The sequence below is a fragment of the Bombus flavifrons genome, chromosome 7 (genome assembly GCF_040668555.2).
Source record: "Bombus flavifrons isolate JBK064 chromosome 7, iyBomFlav1_principal, whole genome shotgun sequence".
Classification (NCBI taxonomy): Eukaryota; Metazoa; Arthropoda; class Insecta; order Hymenoptera; family Apidae; genus Bombus; species Bombus flavifrons.
Window position 1 is genome coordinate 14,755,636 of NC_138448.1, and position 20,557 is coordinate 14,776,192.

Below are 20,557 nucleotides of genomic sequence, written 5' to 3' on the forward strand. Positions count from 1 at the left end.
TTGTACAAATAATTATGGAAGTTCTTTATTGTTATTAAAGTCAAACTACTTAAATAACTAATAATGTTTAACGTAATAATAATTATCCTGTATAATAACTTATATCTACAATGTTAATAAGTATACGATTTAAATATCGCAGACATATTGTTCAGGTATTTTACGGAACAATTTTTGTCAATAAAATCGTGGCACAATTTTAAAAATTCCAAATTAGTTTCTATCTTCCTGCAAGAGAGTCTTTGATTTTTCGATCGATCCATTGACGATAATGAGAAACCCGAACATAAACACCAGGCTTATTGGCTCTTCCACAGTGTTGTCCCCAGCTCGTAAGTCCATACAACGTGAAAGCTCCTACATCGAAAGAAAAAACAAAAGGAAGAAAGATTAATAAATACCTTGTTTTACTAATGTTATACGGAATTCAATTTGACTATATAAAATATTGATTCTACTATAGTGATTGAATGGAACAAGATAGTCTTTCTAATAAAAGATTCATTCCTTAAAAACAGAAGACTCGAATTAAAAATTGTAGAACTTTTAATATTCAATTAGCTTTGATTTAGCAGAATACATTTTTACTGATTTGTTGTTCATAAACTACACAATGGCTTGACAATAAACATTCAACTAGACGTATTCACTATTAAAAATATTACTTTTAAAACATGCCTTATAAATGTATGTAAAATACGAACTTTTTAAATAGTCGTTTCGTTCTATATCGGATACAACATGGAAAAGTTTCATTAATTTGTCAAACTTTCGTAACATTACCGTTGTGTAAGCACACCAATGGTCCACCAGAGTCTCCGTCACAGGTGTCAATACCCTCATCGAGGTATCCGGCACAAACCATTCCATCGCTGATTGCACCCTCGCCATAAACGTGTTCGGCACGACACACGGACTGATCTAATAACGGTATCCAGCCGTATCTCAGATCTTTGGAATGAGCTATACAGCAAGCGAGCAACATATTACAGTCTCGAAGGAAATCCTCGAGTTTGTAGAAAATTATTTTAAACTCAATTTGAAGCTGATTATCCATTGAAGCGAGAAAAAATCATTTCGTATCAATAGTTAAAAGATTCACGCTAAAATTTTCTCTGAATTTAGTTTAATATTATTTCGTACCTCTGGAATTTAATTTAATAGCATCTTGATGATTTTATTTTAATCGTTAACCTAATAGTTGATCCATATATTATTACCAATTCTAATATTTTATACCATTTATGATACATAAATATACATTATAGCAGTTTTGATATACGTATACTTTTTGAATAATTTTTATTTTCAAACACATAATATAATATAATATAATATAAACGTATTCTTTCTATATTTGTTTTAAATTACATGTTACTGAGCATTTCAATATTGAAATTAATTGATTGTTATCTTACTGGTATATATTATAGTTTATCATTCAGAAAGAAGGCTTATAACAGTCTTGTAAAATGCTAAAAAATGGATTATTATCAAAAATTAACTTATCACGTATGAAAGATAAATTATTTCGTCAACTGATTTATTATTATAATATCATGAATCTAACAATTTATTCACTTTTTATTTATATTTTATTTCGTATTTATATTACTTGAGTCCAATGTAACCAAAATTTATTTAATTTTGATGGCAAATCCAATTAAGGAACCATCCACTTAACAGGCTAATGATATCTTTAACGCGCCACTTACTTGATTTCCCAGTCTCGATGCTGCCAAATCCACTAATGCTGCAATTAAGACCTGCCGGATACTCGGTGTTCTCGGGTGGCAGGCAAATTGGCATAACATTCTTGCCAAGAGGAATTCCTCGTTTCTTCAGCAACACGAGAGCGATATCGTTGTTCATTCGATGCCCTTTACGGAACTCTTCGTGAACGTAATAATCTTCGATATCGGCGTCGATTTCAGTTCCTTCCGTAATCTTTACGTATTCACATAATCATTACAAAACGTATTTATAATATATTCCAACGTGATTTAAACGCATATTTTAACATGAAAGTTATTTAAGTAAAAGATCGCGTAGTGTTTCTTTCATAATGTTAACGCTGTTAATTTTATACTTGAAAATTATTAGATACGAAAGTATCTATGTAATTTTTCTAATAAATAATTTTTACCTAGGCAGCACTCGGAATGAAAGGTTTTAATTACCTCTGTATTGTAATCACCAGCACGAACGAAATAGGTCCCTTTATTGTACCCTTCCAAGCAATGTGCAGCGGTGAGCACATGCAACGGAGAAACAATTACCGCTCCACACCAATGATTCGATCTACTATGTCCTCGTACACGTATACTGGCCTACGAATATTGCCAAAAAAAATATTAAAAAGTTACAATAACAATATTCCACTGTGTATAAAAAGATTTAGTTTTACATCTCCACTTAATTCTATAAATTCAGATGTTCGTAATTGGTATTGAAAAAACAGTAAAAAGAAAAGAAATTTTAAGGGAAGAGAAATTGATTACTACAAATTTGCGATACGCAAATTCTATTTAGAATTAATCTATTTTCATAATTTAATAATGTAAAATTATTCAGAATTATCCAAATTTTAATCGATTCAAATTTAAAATCGAATATTCTATCAAAATGCGAGTTAATTAACATTTGTTAGTTTAACGTTAGTAAAACGTAGCTTCTTTCGACTAAGGAAAAAATCCAATGTACCTGCCAAGGATAGGATCCTTTCGGTGCAACGTTACCTCGCACCACCTTTTCGAATATAAGATCCTCATCCTCATTGAAGTCTTTAAATCGCCTACCGCAATTGGTCGGAAGTATATCATTGATGTCCTTTTCTGGCAAACGCGACACAGTCTCCCAGTGCAACTGCAATTATTTATTCGGTGATTGCATTCGTGGATTAAGCGGACAAAGGAGATGATCAAGGTCAAGGATTCAAGTAAACAAGCCTCGTAATCGTTGCGTAAGCTCATCATTTATTGAACTAAGATTAAGCGTGCTATCGATCGTTTACAAATCTCTCGATAGTTTACTATTACAACATAGCACCGATTGAGCCATTGAGTGTCTTTTTTAAACTTTAAAAATTATAATAAAATTACATCATAACATTAAAAACTGAAATATGTCAAATTAAGTAATAATTAATTAATATTACATTAGACAAAAGTAAGTTTTATTATTGAACTAAGTATTAAGTAACTTTGAAATTTTATCTACTATAGGAGTAAATGTTTCTGAAATTATTTTTATACAATCCAAGTTTCCTTCTGATCGTATATAAAATTTGTTTTTTTTTTAATTAAATCATGAATGTTAGTCAATAAAATTAAATTAATTTTCTAATCTTTAATTTAGCTATTGAACCTTGTCTACGCAAGAGTAAATGTTTCTGCAGCTACTTTTATAAAATCTAAGTCGCAAGTTTGATTGTACAAATTATTAATATAAATTTAACTTTACATATAAGTCTCTACGCAAAGAAATAAGATTAAATTACGAATTGATTCACTAATTTTTAATTTGTTCGCAGCACAGCCATCACTTTAACGTCTACAGCCAGTAAAGGATTTGATTAAATATACATCGAAGGAAATTACGATCTGACTTAGAATTTACGGCCTCTGTCGAGAGAGAATGTTTCAATTTACCTTGGAATCGTTAACGTCTCCAGGTGTACAAATCACACCTGCGTCCTCGTCGTGATTGCAATTATGTTGACCCCAGTGATTGTGCTCGCATCGATACAGCTGGGTCTCGTTTCCGTAACAGAAAACCTTAATCCGAAAAATGTTACACGTAAATAAAATTAAACATGAACGGGAAAGTTTAAATTGCAAATTTTTACAATTTACAAACTATCAACACCTTGTACTAACATGGAGCAAATTAGTAACAACGAAGAAATATTCCTATCTTTTAAATTGTACAATTATGTCAGTAGCAATAAGAAAGTAAAAATTTAAAGACGATAGAAAGGAAATATAAATATATATACACTGAGATGAGTGAAATTATTCTTGGAAAATATTATTCGATATGAAGTAGTATAAATATAAAAAAGGAAACAAAACAAAGGACTGCGTATTACCTAAATTAATTGATAATTGATAGAAATAAATGCCTAGAATTTATTTGATATATATTAGAATATGGTGATAATTAAAAAGCTTCCAACACTGTTCTTCGTTTGACAAAACTTACTTCATCCAGCCAGATTGGCCCTTCTCCTGGACCAAAGTAGCCGTCTTTCTTTGAAGTTGCAGGTCCACCGTATCCCAAGGATCTACAAATCACCGTTGCAGTTGCAATTGAGAAATCGTCGTCACAAACGGTACCCCATATACCATGATGACGAACTTCGACCCTTCCTTCTAGTGGCGAACTTCCATTCGCTAAACGAACCTCGAATGGTGCCTAAAATGAACATTTACGCAAAAGTTTTTAAAAGTTACTATTAATACGATCGTATAAAAACATTATTAATATCCGTATATACAATATCAATATTTTCTTTCTTCTTATTTGATAGAATCTCAAATCTGGTAGAATCTTAATTCCCTGTGGTCTTGAAATATTGTAAAAACCATCTAAATTAAAACTCCTAATACTCTAAATTTAATACTCGAAAGAACATCATAACATAACATTTTCAAAAACGTATAGATAATTAATAAAACCCTAAGTGAAAAAGAATCTCAACTCGCTACCTTATTCAAAGCGAATAAAACTCGTCTAAATTAAAACTCCCACCTAGTATCCCAACCTCTACACTTACAAACCATCATGATACAACATATTTTGCAAAAACATACACGCAATCCATATTTCTCGCTAATATTACCCTGAAAATTGATTTGTCGTACCAAATCATTCATACTATCAAACTGATTTTTCAATCACCTGCCAATTCCACGTACAGGGTCACAGAGTAGTGCCACCAACGTTGCAAGAAGCAGAAAAGCTTCCACTTTAAAATGCTTTTTGTTTCAAGTCGACACGACTTTCCATTCCTGAGATATCGCCGTTCAAAGCGAGGCGTAATTTTTGCCGCTTTATGCTTCTGTCTCGCTCACACAGCCGGACTTCTCGCTCGCACGCTTCACTGACCTGACCCACGAATGGGCCACGTGCGCTGGTCAGCGACAGACGTCTAGCCCGCTTTTTTTACTACTACCGGCCGGGCGTACGCATTGCCACGAAAAAAAGTAGGTCACACCGTCTCCAAGGATTTTAAACCCCATTCATATCATATGTTTTGTACGGTATACTTTAAAACGTTATATCTCCGGAACAAATTAAAGTATCGATTTGAAACAAAATAGATTTTCAAGAGCATATCTTCCTTTATCTGCTGAGCATGATCAGTTATTGGTTTTTTTTTATCTTTTTATAAAGGTTTTTCTATAACCAGAGTTAATCTTATATCGAGAAATTATATCTCCGGAACGAATTAAGATATCGATTTGAAATAAAATGAGTCTTCTAGAATACATTTTTCTATATCGGAGAATGATAAGCTATATTCTTTTCTTTTTTTTTTGCTTTTTATTTTTGCAAAAGTTTTTTATGATCGCAGATAATATTATATCGAATGTAGGTTTGCCGGTATTTGTTAACGCGTAAAGTTTCTGTGCTGATTAAGAAAATTGCTACGGGTAATAAGACCTTTACAAGCTGTATTAACAATAAAATTATCGATGAATGAGACGTACAATTTGTACGAAAGAAGACAAGATGAATGAAGTACGAAAAAAGAAATAACGCGAAGAAAAAAGATATCTTTGTGTAAATGTTTATAAAAGACGTAAATAGTAACTTTCAATAAACGTCCAAATTTTTTAATATCAAAATTTATGTTTACAAATTGCTAATTCTACTCACGTCGCAATGTTCAGCACTCTCATCCGAACCATCTGGACAGTCGACAACCTCGTCGCATATAAACGCGGTTGGAATACACGCCGGACTTTTGTCGCACTTCCAGTGACCCTCCTGACAAGTATTAACTGCAGTCTTACAAACGATACCTACTGCTTCTTCTGGTTGGCAATCATGCACACCCCAGCTATAAAATGAATCAGAATTTTTATTAAAAAATTCAAACAATTGAATTTTTTACTTAATCAAATTTGCTAGAATTTCTATGTGATGTATATAGGATATTTTACGATGTTTTAAATTAAAATTACCCATCAAAATCGCATTCACGTAAAGAAGTCTCGTTGCCTCGACATTTCAATTGATCTACCATGAATCTGGTGGCTGGATTCATATTTCCAAAGAATCCCCCTGGCGTAACTTCCAGGGCACCAAGACCAAAACCAAGCTCTTTGCAAATTACCTCGGCATCGATCATTCCAAACCCATCGTCGCACACTTGTCCCCAAACACCCAAAACTGCAAAAATTGTTTACGTATAGTTAAGGGTTGATTTTGAAATAGATAAATCTTTTAGAAAATATTATTTTTTGTCATTTTTATACTTGATCATCTTCAGCGTAAAATTCAATGCACAGTGATTCACTTACTTTTAACTTCAACTCTGCCTTCGTGATCATTTTCCGAGCCAGCCAGCCGAATCTGATAATCTAAATTTTCTACGGTACAAATGCTTTCATCGCTACGATCATTGCAGTCATTTTTTCCATTGCACACTTGTGTTTTATTTATACACTTGCGGTTCTCACACACGAACATTCCATTGCAATCGATGCTTCTATCCTTCATTTCATAGTAATCGTATTCTTTGTTAGGTTGCAAGGATCCTGTCATTCCCACGTTGCTGTCGCTTAACAGACAAATATTTCCTGCTGCCCTGGAAGTAAAATACGTTTTTAAAATATTAAAAATTGTACACTGTATGTTTATATATATATTGTGCAATTTTTAAAGTTCAATTGTTCCTACTATGGCAAATTTGGACTCAGCGGTTAGTAACCTTGTACTTACTTATGTGCAAAGGATCGGCAGGTGAAATCAGCCTCTTTGCATCTGAGGGCGCACGTCTTCAACGGTGTGTTCAACCACTTTTGAACGTCGTACCCTTCTAATTTGTGCTCGGAATACTTTTGAAAAAAGTCCATGTGTGAAACGCAATCTCTCTCGTCTGCTCCATTTGTGCAATCCTTGAAATATATCCAAAGGTCAATATATATTGCTAATTCATACCACTGTTACTTAATTTCGATTCTATTTTAGTATGGTATATTATGTACTTCTTCTCCATCGCAAACCCATGGTGAAGGAATACACTCTTCTGGCATACATTCGAAATGCTTAGGCTTGCATCGACCCGTTGCAAGTGATCTCTGAGAACCTGCAGAAACAATTAAACGTAGATGTTAAAAATAAGACGTACAAGAAAACCTGACATAAAGAATTATTAAGCATAATATTAGCAACGAAAATTAGAAATTAATATAACGAAAAATTAGTAGTGTCATGCGAATTTTTTATTATACAAAGCACACCTGTATTTCCACAGGGTGGAATATCACAATGCTCTTGTTCTCCGCGTGATCCCGTGTAACACCATGGCCTATTTTCTCTGTTTGGATTTGGATTTCTACAGTAATTGTGGCTTTTCAATTTTTCTCGTACATCTTGATTAAGAACCTAAGACGCATAATTTATTGTAACTCTCATGTACGTTGTAATCATAAAAGAAACATAAATCGTAAAAATATAATGTATGATTAAGTATCTTTTCTCATTTCTCAGATTTAGACGAAGAAGAGTAGAAAAATATAAAATATCTTGGGAATAGGTGCAACGAATATAAAAACTAACATGAATTGCGAGTGAGTGAGCAACTCTCGGATCGCTCCATGACAAGCAATCCTTCCCTGACGCTGACACATTCGCAGTTCCAGCATACTGATTTCCTTTTCCATAAATGCAACCTAAAAAGAATGAATAAAAGCTAAATACGATTGACAGTGAGAAATAATTAACGAACAGAAGTAAATATTAATTTATAATAATTCGTAATAATAATAATTTTATTTTAATTAAGAAAGTTCTCTCATTGTTACAAGCATAAAATTTCCGTATACACCTTCGGCTAAATAGTTAATTGAGAATCAAGAGGCCAGTTAATGTATTAATTAAAAAGTAAAGTTCGTACCAATGTCGTCGTAGGGCCTCTCGCAAATGTAAGAGTGACCTTTAGCAGAGGAAGCACAGTCCTCGGCATCCCAAAAGAAGTAATCAGCAAGGCAAGTCGAGTCTGGCCTCTCGTGACATGGAAATTTCCGCTTCATTACGATACAAAGAGGGCGAATACCTGTGAACGGAGGATGTTTCTTATCCTCCATCCAACCAGGCCACCATTTCGTGAACCTAGTTACAATTAATTGGTATAAGACGTCAATAACCGTGGGTACAATGTTCGTGTTTGTGAAATAGTTGAATTCCTCGTTTCAAAATTAAATGAATATCGCAATATCTGCAACATGTACACGTTCTAATATTTTTTACTTATGATCTTAAAAAATATCCATTTAATTTTGATTTCAATTTTACGAATGATAAGACGATGGATCGACTTGATAACGCAAGTTATACGGTGTACTTATACGTTTGAACAAAATTACAAACCATTGCCAAAAATTACATATAGGCAAAAATTCAAATTTTTAAAGAAGATATCAAATGTATATGAAGAAAGTTTTTAAGATTTTGAAATTTCAGGCGAGAAGGCTTGATAAGGATTCAGAATTCGAAAAATTGCGAACTCTTACAAGAATTTATAAACTGTATCATAATTCGATGTAAGCGACGTTCTCGAACTTAGTCATTTGATGAAAGATATCGATCCTTATTGGATGAAATGTAATTTTAAAAATTAAAATAAATAACGTACCTAAATTTCGCGCGAGAAGAATCTTCCCAAAGCCACAGGGTACGATTCAAAGTAGTCAAACCAACGCCGGAAGTCATTATCGACGTGACTTCCGGTCGTGTTTGCAAGACCCATTCAGAAATGAAATTGTTCTCCGCTTGGCTGGTAATATCGATGAGTCGTGACTGTCTCTGCGTGCAATAATCGAACGCTTCCTGGTGGTTTAAACCACTCTCCGGTTCAGCTAGGTGATAACATTGTCCTTCGTATGGTATCTCATCCTTACGACAGTGAGAAATGCGATTTAGTACACATCTCACACCAATCGCGTCCCTCCCCACGCGACATTTTTGTTCATGAGTAAATCTGGAAGTCGAAGAATAAAATTTTTGTGTTATTGGTTCAGAAAATGTATATTTAATAATAAATGTGAACATTTATTATCATGATGAGATCATAGAGAAAAGCAAATTGCAAAAATCTTGGATCAATTTGATTGATTTAAAATTGTATAAATTCTTTTAGACATATTGATTATATGTAGAGTTGTTCCTCGTTTATTACAATATCCAAAATTAAGAACTTTTTAAAAATAATGCTAGTAATGATTGTTTGATTTTGTTGAGTTACCCTGATAATATGATTTAAATATTACAATAGGCTGTTAAGATGGATATAAAAAATTAATTTTATCTTCAAGGATCAACTTCAAAAATGTTCCCAGTCTTGATACTGGAATAACTAAACATATTGCATTCGCAATTATGTAATATTTAAAAATCATCCATAATTACTATTATTATCGCATTAAATGTAAAAAGAGAATTTTTAATGCAATAAAACGTCATAAAATCGAAACAAGTACTGTACACATAAGAACTACGAGCAATAAATCTGTCTTCTAAATAAATATTTTTTGTCGAAATTCACAACTCAGCAATGAAATTTCTCAATTCCAGATTACATTTTCAAAAATGTTTTCTCGAAATTTCTAAGAACGTATCATTCGTAATATGCTTCAACGATTTACGCAATATTTGTTTGGAATATCAGCGACGTCAGAAATTTCTTATCTGAAAAAGATAGTAAAGAATCGTCATGGGCATGGCGCCTTACTTGCACGATTGAAATTTGCCCTCGTTGCCTTGACACGAGACAGAATTTGCGGCGATCCAAGTTGGCACTCCGTTTTGAGTATTTCTCCCTTGCCAAGCCATCTCGGCGCCTCTGTAAAGAACAATGGAATGTTTATCACTTCGTGTTCACGCATTCATGTATTCCATGTTGTTGCAGAATTTCGTATGAGCAACATACATTTTAACAAATTATTCTTATATGGTACATCGTTATACTATATGTGATATATTGAAGAATTTTTGAAAACGGAAAATGTAAACGTAAATTGAAGATATACATTCGCGATATAAGTGAGCGTGATAAGGGACGCGAAATAAAATCAGAATTCTTATAGAATTTTTATAAATGCAGAAGTAATTTTCACTGTCGTGCAACTTAAATTAGTATAAAGAGGAAAATACAAAATAAACAAAATTTTTATAGAATTATATCGTAGGAATATTTTTCAGTACCTTAGAATTTAAGTAAATATAGAAGGAGAATGGGAAATAAATTTTATCAATTCGAATGTATATTATGAAATACCTGTAATATCCAAGTTGTTTGCATACGACATGTGCTTCCTTCAAAGTCCAGCTGTTTCTCGCATCGCAAACGATTCCCCAACCAGGATTCGTACCTTGAACTTCAACATATCCATCGTGAGGTCCAGAACCCCCTCTAAGTCGAATCACCTGAGAATACGCAAATTATATTAGTAAGAATAAAATACATTCACAGGCTTTAAGACATTCATAGAATTTGAAGAAGATATTTTCATTTAACCATACAGTAACAAAATGCATAATAGAAGCAAAGAAGATCTTGTTTTATACGTTGAAAATTAATTACATGCTATATCTCAAGAATAAAATATTTATATAATAACGATTGTAATGTTGATAAAAATACTACTAAATCATACCTGGCCGGAAATTGGTGTTGGCAAAGTAGTCTTTTTGGAGTGATCTATCGGTTCTACTGGTGGAATGTAGTACGATGGGAATGGTGGCTCTTCTGTAAAATAATATTTCCACTTTAAGTATTGCATTATGATTTATAAAACTTTGGTACAACTATACCTTATTATTTTCAAGAATATAATACATAATAAAAAATTCCTGTACTTAAATTAATTGATAGTATTATTTAAGATATGTATATTACTTTCTTTTTGTCTCGGTATATTAATCGAGAATAAAATTACCGAAACCAAAAAATTAAATAATCAACTTATAAACTATCATATGCACTAGAATGTTATTAAAATTTCAAATTGATTCAAGCGCAATGTCAAAAGATCATTCCGAAAGCAACTCATGCCAAAAGCCAATCAACTATGTAAGAAACTCAATTGTGTAAAATGTAAATCAAAAACTTACCTATATCTTGCTGAATTTCTAGTTGAAACGACTGTAATCTTCTTTAAAGACATGAATCAATAGACTGCGGACTTTTATACAATTTCATTTTTTTACGAATAGGACTAGTAAAACGAAACCTACACATCAATTTGTTTCGTCTACTAGAAATTATGACGAATACCTCGCTTTGGATATTTTATACATCTTTGTATGTTACATGCATCTCTGAGTTTTTACTCTGTTAAATTCGTCATAAATGCATAAAAATCCGCGACCTATAAATCGACATTAAACTTACTTTCTTCAAACGGAGCGGCCTCGATATTAAAAAGATCTAGATCCGAATTCTTCTTATTAATTTTCATAACAGCGGTAGACTCGGTAGCAGCCTGAGTTTTATTCTCATAAACCAATACCGGCTTCCAAACTTTCTTATCGTCCAACACGTCCACGTCAGGTTCGTAATCAGGCTCAATGATATCTGGATAATCGTTGCTCGGAGGATTTTCATTCTCTATCCACACAGTAGGCAGGTTCGAATCAGTCGTCGTAATTATTTTATCTTCAGTTGTATCGGTACTTTTCTTTTTCTTCTGCGGTGAAATTGACGCGTACGTCTCTGGAATTCGTTGAGTCGTACTACTGACAGTGGAAGGCATATCACGGGATCGATCACTGGATTCTTCGTACGGTGGTTCGAGATTACTCGATGGAACGAGTGGATATTGGCCAGTGACGTTCGGTATGAAATTTGGAGAAGTCAGTTGATTTCTGATTGTAAAATTTGGATTAAAATCGTGGTCTGTTGGTTCGATGAGCGGTGGTTGAAGTTCGAAGGATGGAGCAGGTGGATGTTGCCAACCAATGGAAAACGTTTTGTTTGTCTGAACAGGTTCATATGGCGGTTGCAAATAGATAGATGGTACTGGTGGATAATAATTATCGCTTCGTGAGAAATTTACTAAAGGAGGAAAGAGCAAGGACCAGTTGAGAGTTGGATATGGTGGCTGAAGATTCGATGACGGCACGAACACGTGGTTGTAATTAGTACCTGTTAAATAGAGACCATTTGTTACCATGTTTCAGGTTTCTTGACGTTTCTGTATCGTATTATCTTTACAGTAAGAGTGCAACATGAGAATTAAAAATAATAATCTACGAATTCTAATTGAATTTCAACAATAAAGAGAAATCACGTTGTTGATTTATATTATCATGAAAAGATTAACCAATTCAAAATAAATATTACCAGATCCTGCTAAATCTCCAGAACTTGTAAAATTCGTCAATTTTGGACGTCGAGGATCATTCCCGTAAGAATATGTATTTTGAGTTTGTGACTCGCCATTGGATTCAGGTGGACGATTAACTGAAGTAATAGGTGGTGGTTGAAGAACTGCAGGTGGTATGTGATCGAAATTCGTCATTTGAGAGTTAACGTAGAGATTCTCATCGTTTTTGCTGAATTCATTCGGACCACGAAGATCATTAGGCCTGTAAGTTTTCGTTTTCGAATGGCCTTGATTCACTTCGATTTCCTTCGTGATAAAATGGCCTCTTGTGCCATTTATATTCACGTATATGCCATTTGGATAAGAAAGTTTCGTTGAATTGAAAGAAACAGTTTTTACTCCTACAATAAAAATTGATAAAATTATACAGAGGGAAGGTCCGTTTTGTTACGAACTGTTCAAATGTCAAATGCTATTGGAACTTGAAAGGGTTAAAGTACATTAAAATGTACCCTACCTGGCCCATGTTGCCCTTTACCATGCAGAAAAATATTCATTTTCGACGCCCATGCATCTAACTTTGAATCTGCTTGCTTATCAGCTGTGCTCTGATAAATATTTGTTCTAGATCCCCAATCACGAACCTTGCCATCCTCGTTAGTAGGACCTGAAAGAACAGATATTCTTAAAATTGTTTATTATTTTATGTTACTTACCCAGTAAACAGTAACAACTTCAAAACACCCAGCAAGGCAATATATTGACAAATACGTATGTTGTTTGTTTCCCCTCTTTCCGACATCTTCATTCAATCACGTGATTTGTTATAAAAAAAAAAGTATAAATAAAGTTTAAATAATTATATTATTTTGTTATAGTTTGTTAAAATATTTACCTGCTTTATGGCAATCGTAAAATCGATCAACGTCTTGATTCGCCCGAAATAAAGATTATAGTAATGAGTTATAGTATTGTAATTTTACTTACGACTTATTGCAAGAGAATTCCTTTAGATGCGTTTTTAACCTACGTGTAATACCGTCCCAGTGTTTTTACCTAAACTTTTTAGTCGTAAGATCTTTTTATTTTAGTGGATGACGTAAATCAGAATGATTCAATGATAAATAAGCATTAAATGTTCATACTCGCAATGCAACAAAACATGCTACGAGAATAATAACCCTCATGCATCAGGCCCTATGTGGATTTTTATTTCACTTAAACATGCTTCATTCGAAAGCTCCAGAAAGCAAAATATTCGAGCAAAAAGCGAATAAACGAATGATCGTTAAGTAACAAACATAACAATGCGGAACAAATATTGAAACAATTAATAGAAAATAAATAAAATGTCTCATATATGTACGCAGTATCTATATGCGTGTAGCTTTTGTATACATTTTTTAATTCGTTTTAAAATTCAATATAATCACGACAATCGTGTCTAGAGTGCAAATGTTTATGGATTTATGGGAAATTTCAAAGTGTACAAATGTACAGAACGATAATATACAAAGATATATGAAATATCCACAATATACCTAGTGGGGGACAAATTTAAAAAAATGTCGTATAACGTACGATATATATTCATAAAAATTTTCTATAGTAAGCATACAAATACTTTTACGAGCCACTGTGTCAGTCAATCAACCCACGTCACACAAAGTTTGAAGAAAAAAGAATTAAAAATCACCTTGATCCCAGCGTCGATTCTGATTCTGATTTGGCATCTGTCCTGGACCGTATTGACTCCAACTGCTAAGATTAAACCTATTTCCTGTTGGCACTGGTTGCCAGCTTGTCCTATTCTCCACAGTTTGTACATTGAATCTCGAATTGTCATCCACTGACGATTGAGAGTTACCATCAGCGTAAACATTTGGGATGACCGTTTGATCAGATCCCGACTGAGGGAATTCAGGACCACTTCTCCCATACTCCTGCCTGTTAGGTGTGAACTCTTGGCCTTGATTCACATTAACATGACCTCTATTAGGAGAATAATCAAATCTTCCATCGGAAGTCTTATGATCCTCAGTCTGATCAAAAGGAGGCTGTTGCGTCTGTTGACCAGATTCTTCTCCATGCCATGGAAAACTAGGAACAGCCTCTGGTATACCTTTGTTATTATGATGATAATGATGATGCTCGTGTTGATATCCGTGATTAGAATGCCAGCTTCCAGTCTCACTTTCTTGGTCTCCGGGTCTTTGAGGAAACGAGTGACCGTTTGGAGGCGCAGGCTGTTGTGATTCAGTGTTTTTATTGGGATCGTAAATTGGTCCGTGCGGATAGTGATGGTGATGATGATAATGGTGATGAGGCCTATTATCGTAATTGTTCTGATCAATCGGTCCGTGATTGTGATGGTGCCATTGGAAATGTGGATAGCCTGAACTTGATGTATGACCCCATTGACTATGAACTTTGTGCCGATGGTGTTCATTAGAAGATCCATAATGTGTATTGGTATTAGTAGGAGGTTGACCTTGAGAATAAGGTGGCATGGCAGTCGTCCAAGCACTTGGTTTCCAGCTTGGTATCCACGTCGGTCTTAAAGAATCCCAATCTGTTCCTGAAGGAGTTATTGTTACTGGATGATTGGGATAACCGTGTGAGTAACCTGGTCTGTAATGACCCTGTGATGTGTGGTTGTGATGGTTAGTATACTGCCAAGTACTGGAGTCTGTGGAACCGTGAGACGACCAGGGTTTGAAGGTGGTTTGTGAACCGACTGAGTGTTGCGTTTGCGATGGTTTATCTGCGTTAAAATAAATTGTATGTTTATTGTACTTTATAGGAGAGTATTGCTTACTATTAAAAATAAAGTTTTGAATTAATGAATTAAGTAGTATAATTTTATTAAATAAAATAACGATAGGTAAAATAACAAATAATAATTATAGATAAAATTAAATAGTATAACTTTTAGAGTCAATGCTAACAAATATCTCGAATTTGACAATTTTCGAAATATGCCAATCTTCTAATAAACGGACCAATCCCTTGTCAATACTAGGATGTCATTATATTAATATTGGTATAATTGATATAGTGGTATAATATTAGTATAATACCAATATGATAATGGAATAATATTAAAGTACTTATAATATGGTTTATAATAATATAATATACCTTTGCTACAACCAGGTACATTGTACGGCCAATCGCAGACAGAAATTGCAGGATTGAAGGCTGTACCGGGTCCACAATCCATGATAAATGTTCCACCTTTCACACATTGAAGAAATTTGTTACATGTATCTGGGTGGGGCAGCAATCCTGTATAATCAACAGGACAAGAGATTTTCCTCGGCTGTTCAGTTGTATGGGATTGCAGTCTTCCGTTTCCATAGTCTTCGTAATCGGGAGGAACCATTGGTGTCGTAACCTCTTCTTTAGATTTTAGAGCATCTATTTGCCAAAGGGTTATTGATATTCTTGAATTAATTCTTAATATTGATTCATTGTCTGTGTTATTGAGTTAATACACACGAGAAATGTCGTTTCTCTGAAGTTCCAAACTTTTATATTTAAATTTTTAATCTAATATATTTTTATAACTGTATATTTTATTACCTTCGCAGCCTCTTACGTTGTGTGGCCAATCACAGACACTTGTGGAAGGATTGAACACAGTACCAAGACCACAATCCATGATATACGTAGCCCCGTTTACACATTGTAAGAATTTTGTGCAATCCGAGGCATGTGCTATCAAACCTGTTATATATGGTGGACATCGTGGTTCCTGTAATTAAAATTTAGTATCACTTTCTAATTATTTAGAAATTATATTCTGAAAGTAGACGTTTCAATCTTTAATTAATTACTCCTAAATAATTGAAATAAAAATTGTTTTAATTTTGCAGTAAATTTTCGTAAACATTATCGAGTTCTGTTATTACTGACGGATATAATAGATTAAATCTTCTCTCCTAAAACAAACATTATAATTAATATTTTGTAATTTTTAAAGTGCCTGAAATAAGTCTTAGCTAATTAATTTTATACTAATATTTTTTTCAAATTAATTTGAATAATTCAGCAATGACCGATAGCATTTACCAACTAAACAAATTATTTATTTAGAGGTATTAATTACTGACCTGTGGTCTTCCGTGCCCGCTGTAACCCTGATGACTACCAGACAGCAATGGCTCGCGACTTCCTGAAGAATCCAAATGCTCATTCGATGGAAAATCAGCCACTTCTCCGCCATAACACTTGACTTTGTGCGGAAAATCGCATTCCAAGGTGTCTGGATTGAAAAGAGTACCAGGAGCACATGGTTGAACAAAAGCTCTACCCTTCCAACAGTTTACGAAGAATTTACAATCAGGAGGATACACGAATTGCCCAGTGGAATCGAGTTCCGGACATTGGACACCCCGTTTAACGTCGTATCGAGCCACTGTAGATTTTTGAATCGTTGAAATAAGAATTTTTTCTTTCCGGGGTTTCTGGAAAAATTATACAAAGTTTACGATTATACTCTTAAAGAATATATTCTTCTTTAGATTTTTCTTTCTGGAAAGAATTTAATATTTTATTGAATATATCTTTTATTCGACCGAGTGTAATTCGTAGTAAATAAGAGCGAAGACAGAAAATAAAAGATAGATTATAAAAGTTGTAGAAAGAGTTTTCCGAAACTTGAAATCCTTTCTTAATATTAAAAATTTAGAATTTAAGCGATTGACTCCAGAGGATGAAGATAATATTTCAATATCATTAAGGGAAGAGAAGATTCTCTAAAGACTAGAGTATTTTTGCAATGTTTAAAGTTTAGAATTTAAATAAGAAAAAAGTGAATATATTACCGTGCTATCAGCAGGTACTCCTTCGTAAAAATCCTGGTCATCCTTTATTGTTGTCTGGAAATCATTTCCTTTCGAGGCTTCCTGTTTCTCCCCTTTATCCTTTCCCTTTTCCAAATCATCAAAATCCGGAAAAAGTTTTTTATTTTCTTGTTGCTCGAACTGACCGTACTCCAAGGAAGAACCAGCATGTAGATCGAAATTTGTCGTACTTTGAGAATCATCCGCGACCTCTGTCCTTTGCTCGATATCACTTCCCTGATTTCTTCTCCAAGGACTCCACGTTTTTGCTTCAGCGTCTATCACATACGGTTCCCTGGAAGCAGGATTTTCTGGATCTTTCTGCCATTTTGGAGAACGCGATAAATCTTCGTTAGAATCGACTTTGCCAGGTGTATACCAAGGAAGCACTGACTCTCTTCGTTTCGGCGGTTTTGTCGTTATTTCTCTGCGATCGTAGATCTGTTTGTAAATGAAAAATTAAGGAAAATGTGTGAAATAAATTATAAAATATCGCATTAACACTGCTACGGTTGTTCGATGTTTATGTTGTAATTTAGCACTTGTTTTGACATGGGAAATTTAATTCTTTTAACATGGGAGAAGCACGTAATAAACGTAGAATGTATTGCCGTAAGAAAAGAGATATACGCAGATAGTAATATGCCTGAAATTGTAAAATCGAGAAAATATTGATGAGTAATAATCCTTAGACCAAATATTAATCTCATTTAATCTGATCAGCTTGAATCCTTTATTTTCCTAAATTAATTATTACATGTATAATATACTAATAAGCATTTGATTTGACATTAAGACTATTATTAAAGAATGTATATATTGTTATTAAAATATTTTGTAAACAATGGTAGATTTATGTCAGATAATAATAAAGTATTTTAAGAAATTACACATCAAATACGCCACATTATACAATTTACAAACTTGATGAATTTCGAATTAATGTCACTTAATCAATTTCCAGCTCTGTAACAACTGTTCACAACAAGAGACAATATTATGTGAAATCAGATATTATTACACGATTACTATATTTCACTTTGCTTTTAACTTTTTATTAAAAAAATATAATCACAGGGACGAATAAAATGAATCATCATTGAGATTTACTACCAGAAACATCTTATGTTATATTTTTCTGTTTGAATCGTTACAGACTACATTCTTTACTTTTATCGTCCACCTTATCAGCGCTTATCTCGTCAATACACATTAATAAGCTACTTCTTTTCTACGACGATCATCAGTGCGAACGAAAAACAGGAACTGCGTAGAAGTATACGTAAAACAACACATTGTCGTGATTTAGATCTCTTTCGAGAATTCAATTTTAATTTACACTACATGTATCTTAATTTGTTTAATTGTAAAATAATCATTTTGTGAACATCAGATTTTATTCTTTGTAATATTTTCGCTCGGTACTCGACAGAACTGTCATATTTGTCAATTCTTAACTTCAAATACAACAAATTCACAGGAAAACACCTAACTATTAAAACATCAGAAATTGCTCGTAACTATTTTTAAAATTTCAAATTCATTCGTTGCAATATTTTTGCTTGCCAACAGAATACTTGATGAACTTTTTTACCAATCTTTTACTACTTGCAAATTATTTTAAATACTTCCTCAAAATTGACAAGAAGGAGGAACCGAAAGAAACCTCTTCAAAACGAGTCAGAAAAAAATTATTCAACTGTACCAGAAAAAACTGTAGGAAGAAGACAGGAATAAAAAATCTTTTCTTAAATCATACGCAATATTTGTACATTACCGTTCATAATTATTCGAACGACTTCAAAAATTAATGGGCACTGTTTAAACAATTGATGTTTAGGATGTTGGTTAATTTTTAACCAATGATACGATCAAAATAGAATCTAACAATTTTACTTTACAGACTGCGAAAGTTTATATAAATTTATATTTTTACAAAAGAAAATAATAAAATGAAACCTAGACAGGTTTGTTTCATCCATTGAATTTTGTAACAAATAACTGGATATTTTATATATTTTTGCATTTTTATATCGCGTTGTTGGGAAAATTCGTAGAGAAATTTAAAGACAATTTTAGGTACGATAACATAAGTATGTAACTTTTTCCTTAGTTTTATCCTACGTACAAAATGATTTCGTGAGACCTTTTCCGTAAAACTTTTCGTTCTTTTTAGCAACCTTTTGTACATTTCTCTACCATTAAAAGAATTTTATAAAAACCAGAAAAAACATTACGTCCATCCAATTAACATATAATGCTATGCTTTTCATCGATCCACACAAACTGTATTGTTTTAGTGAATCTTTTAGCTCAACAAGAAGTATACAATTTCAATATTCCAGCAAACGAAACTAAATAATTCTGCAATAAATAATTCCGATTTCATTAAACGCAACACAAAATATGCATATCGGTTGATAAAAGTATTACAAATTTTCCAAACAATCCAGTACCCTTAAATTCCCCATAAATGAATAAACATACGTTGTCTAATAATTATATTATAATTATAGCACACAATCACGTCACGTTACAACAAAACATGAATGCATTATTTATCATGCGTTACATTGTATATAATAATAATATAAAAATAAAAAGAAAGTAATTTATAATTTAATAGACGTGTCGTTCGAATAATAACGTACACGTGACCACGTCAGAGAAAATCGGCTCTTGGAACAGACGACGATCTTCCGGTGAGGTGTTAAAATCACGTGACCGTCCAAGTATCAATCCAATGGTAAAGAACAAGAGAAGAAGGGAGAAAGAGCACGTACCGCGTGTGTGACAACGACGACGAAACAGAGAACAGCTAGAGCAACGAGAAAACGACCGGTATACCGCGACATCATCCTCGACGCTTTGACGATACTGCTGGCATTACGGCAAGCTGACCCGGTTTTCCTTATGAAACTGTAGTTCGCGTTCACAATTGCGTCCCATACTTACCCACAAGCTGCACATAGTCGGCGTTCTTCGGAGAAAACGAGCTGCGCCACGATGGACGGAAAGGGTTATCGGTCGCAGAGGTCGAGGGTCAATGCAGAAATCAGCCGCTGGGAAAAAGAATCTCAGGCTGACGCAAAGGAACGAGCAAGATGACGAATAATCGAAACGGTTCGAGCGAGACCGGCTGGCACAACTGGA

General features: G+C 33.5%; 1 protein-coding gene across 3 annotated transcripts; it reads right to left on the bottom strand.

Annotated features, from left to right (window-relative positions):
- On the bottom strand, window positions 1–20,528 carry LOC138182138 (uncharacterized). 3 transcript variants are annotated; one of them, XM_069117741.1, is made up of 28 exons: window positions 20,360–20,528; window positions 17,387–17,845; window positions 16,673–17,026; window positions 16,143–16,314; window positions 15,699–15,977; window positions 14,254–15,321; window positions 13,075–13,224; window positions 12,575–12,958; window positions 11,624–12,376; window positions 10,887–10,978; window positions 10,508–10,656; window positions 9,962–10,072; window positions 8,867–9,211; window positions 8,129–8,343; window positions 7,792–7,904; window positions 7,473–7,617; window positions 7,218–7,318; window positions 6,952–7,127; window positions 6,531–6,817; window positions 6,192–6,399; window positions 5,884–6,067; window positions 4,204–4,416; window positions 3,651–3,776; window positions 2,704–2,865; window positions 2,181–2,330; window positions 1,716–1,947; window positions 784–963; window positions 1–357 (listed from the first exon to the last, which is right to left on the bottom strand). In XM_069117741.1, exons 1-28 carry the CDS (start codon window positions 20,372–20,374, stop codon window positions 221–223), a joined length of 6,960 nt encoding a protein of 2,319 aa, XP_068973842.1. In that variant the 5' UTR covers window positions 20,375–20,528; the 3' UTR covers window positions 1–220. The 3 variants fall into 3 exon arrangements, with proteins under 3 accessions (XP_068973842.1, XP_068973841.1, XP_068973843.1); XM_069117740.1 differs by lacking the exon at window positions 20,360–20,528 and adding an exon at window positions 20,188–20,340; XM_069117742.1 differs by lacking the exons at window positions 11,624–12,376; window positions 12,575–12,958; window positions 13,075–13,224; window positions 20,360–20,528 and adding an exon at window positions 20,188–20,338.
- Between the last annotated feature and the right edge of the window lie 29 nt (window positions 20,529–20,557).